General features: G+C 49.5%; 1 protein-coding gene across 1 annotated transcript in view; it reads left to right on the top strand.

Moving 5' to 3' along the window:
* Positions 1–1,691, top strand: part of CAP2 (CAP, adenylate cyclase-associated protein, 2 (yeast)) — a 157,807-nt gene that overhangs the window by 143,211 nt on the left and 12,905 nt on the right. Inside the window, exons 8-9 of the mRNA XM_011967584.1 lie at positions 836–959; positions 1,062–1,144. Of these exons, the coding sequence (XP_011822974.1) occupies positions 836–959; positions 1,062–1,144 (207 nt within the window). The remainder of the gene's footprint in view (positions 1–835; positions 960–1,061; positions 1,145–1,691) is intronic.

Below are 1,691 nucleotides of genomic sequence, written 5' to 3'. Positions count from 1 at the left end.
GTTCACGCCATTCTCCTGCCTCAGCCTCCCGAGTAGCTGGGACTACAGGCGCCCGCCACCTCGCCCGGCTATTTTTTGTATTTCTTAGTAGAGACGGGGTTTCACTGTGTTAGCCAGGATGGTCTCGATCTCCTGACCTCGTGATCCTCCCATCTCGGCCTCCCAAAGTGTTCTCTAAGCTTTTAATCAGGCAGCAAGACAGACTGTTAATCTATGGAACTGGGAAGTCTGCCCCACTCTCACGTGCTGGGAGATGTTTCGTCCGGTCCCACAGATAGAGGGATTGATTCCTCTGTACCCTACTGCTGCCACCCCGCACTGTCCGGGCTAACTGTGTGAGCGGGACGCAGACACTTCAAATGGGAGTGAAAGCTGGTGTCTCCTGTTGATCTGGAGGGCTTCCCTAAAGATGAAGGACCAGAGTCCCTGGAGAGTTGTCATCACCTTGAAAACACACGGGGCTTAGACCACTGCTGTGACCCTTCACCAGCCTGTTTGCCCAACTCCTGTTTGACACAGCAGGTTTTGCTGCAGCATCGAGTCCAGACTTGGCATCAAGGTCTCAACAAAAAGCTCTCACATCCCTGCTCCAGCCTCCCACCTGCTAGGGTGCCTGATGCCTGATGTTTACAAAGAGATACTGACGTGCTTCCAAGAAGTGGTTCCGTGTTTCCTATCCTAACAATGAGAGTAAGACCTGTGGTTTCATCCATAAGGAGATGGTTCCGAAAGAATATACTGCAAAGCCATACTTCATGCTGAGCTCGTAGCAATTTCAGTGTGCAGTGGATTCCGTTTATGTATCCTTATGTATTTGTATTTGTCTTAATTCTAGGAGTACCAAGAGGACAGGAATGACCTTGTGATTTCAGAGACTGAGCTGAGACAAGTGGCTTACATTTTCAAATGTGAAAAATCAACTCTTCAGATAAAAGGGAAAGTAAACTCCATTATAATTGGTAGGGCAGAATTATGGCTCTATGGTTATTATGACGTTATAGAAACAAGCTGTATGTATTTAGTGGAGTTGTTTTTTTGGTGTGTTTTTTTCTCCCCCCTAGACAACTGTAAGAAGCTCGGCCTGGTGTTTGACAATGTGGTGGGCATTGTGGAAGTGATCAACTCCCAGGACATTCAAATCCAGGTAAGCAGAGCCTTTCCAACCACGCTGTAAGCTGTGGCCTTGCACAGACCATCCACTCCGCCTGTAAGAAGGAGCCTTGCGGCTGGTGCAGTGACTCACGCCTGTAATCCCAGCAGTTTGGGAGGCCAAGGTGGGCGATCACAAGGTCAGGAGAGCGAGACCATCCTGGTTAACATGGTGAAACCCCGTCTCTACTAAAAATACAAAAACAAAATTAGCGGGGCGTGGTGGCGGGCACCTGTAGTCCCAGCTACGCGGGAGGCTGAGGCGTGACAATGGCGTGAACCTGGGACGCAGAGCTTGCAGTGAGCTGAGATCGCGCCCTTGCACTCCAGCCTGGGCGGCAGAGCAAGACTCCCCTGTGGCCACCTAAAATACTCTTATTCCTGTTCCCTCTGGACACAGCTCTATCATCACCCGCTTGGTAGACCCCTCTCTTACTTCTCAGTGTTAGTTCTTTCTTTTCAATCTCTTCTAACAGATCCCATTTTGTGTTTCCATTACTGGCATACCATCTCAATTTCAAGGACAGCTAACTGGCCAGCAT

Source organism: Mandrillus leucophaeus, unplaced genomic scaffold (assembly GCF_000951045.1).
Source record: "Mandrillus leucophaeus isolate KB7577 unplaced genomic scaffold, Mleu.le_1.0 Scaffold800, whole genome shotgun sequence".
Taxonomy (NCBI): Eukaryota; Metazoa; Chordata; class Mammalia; order Primates; family Cercopithecidae; genus Mandrillus; species Mandrillus leucophaeus.
This window is presented reverse-complemented; position numbering and strand designations above follow the sequence as displayed.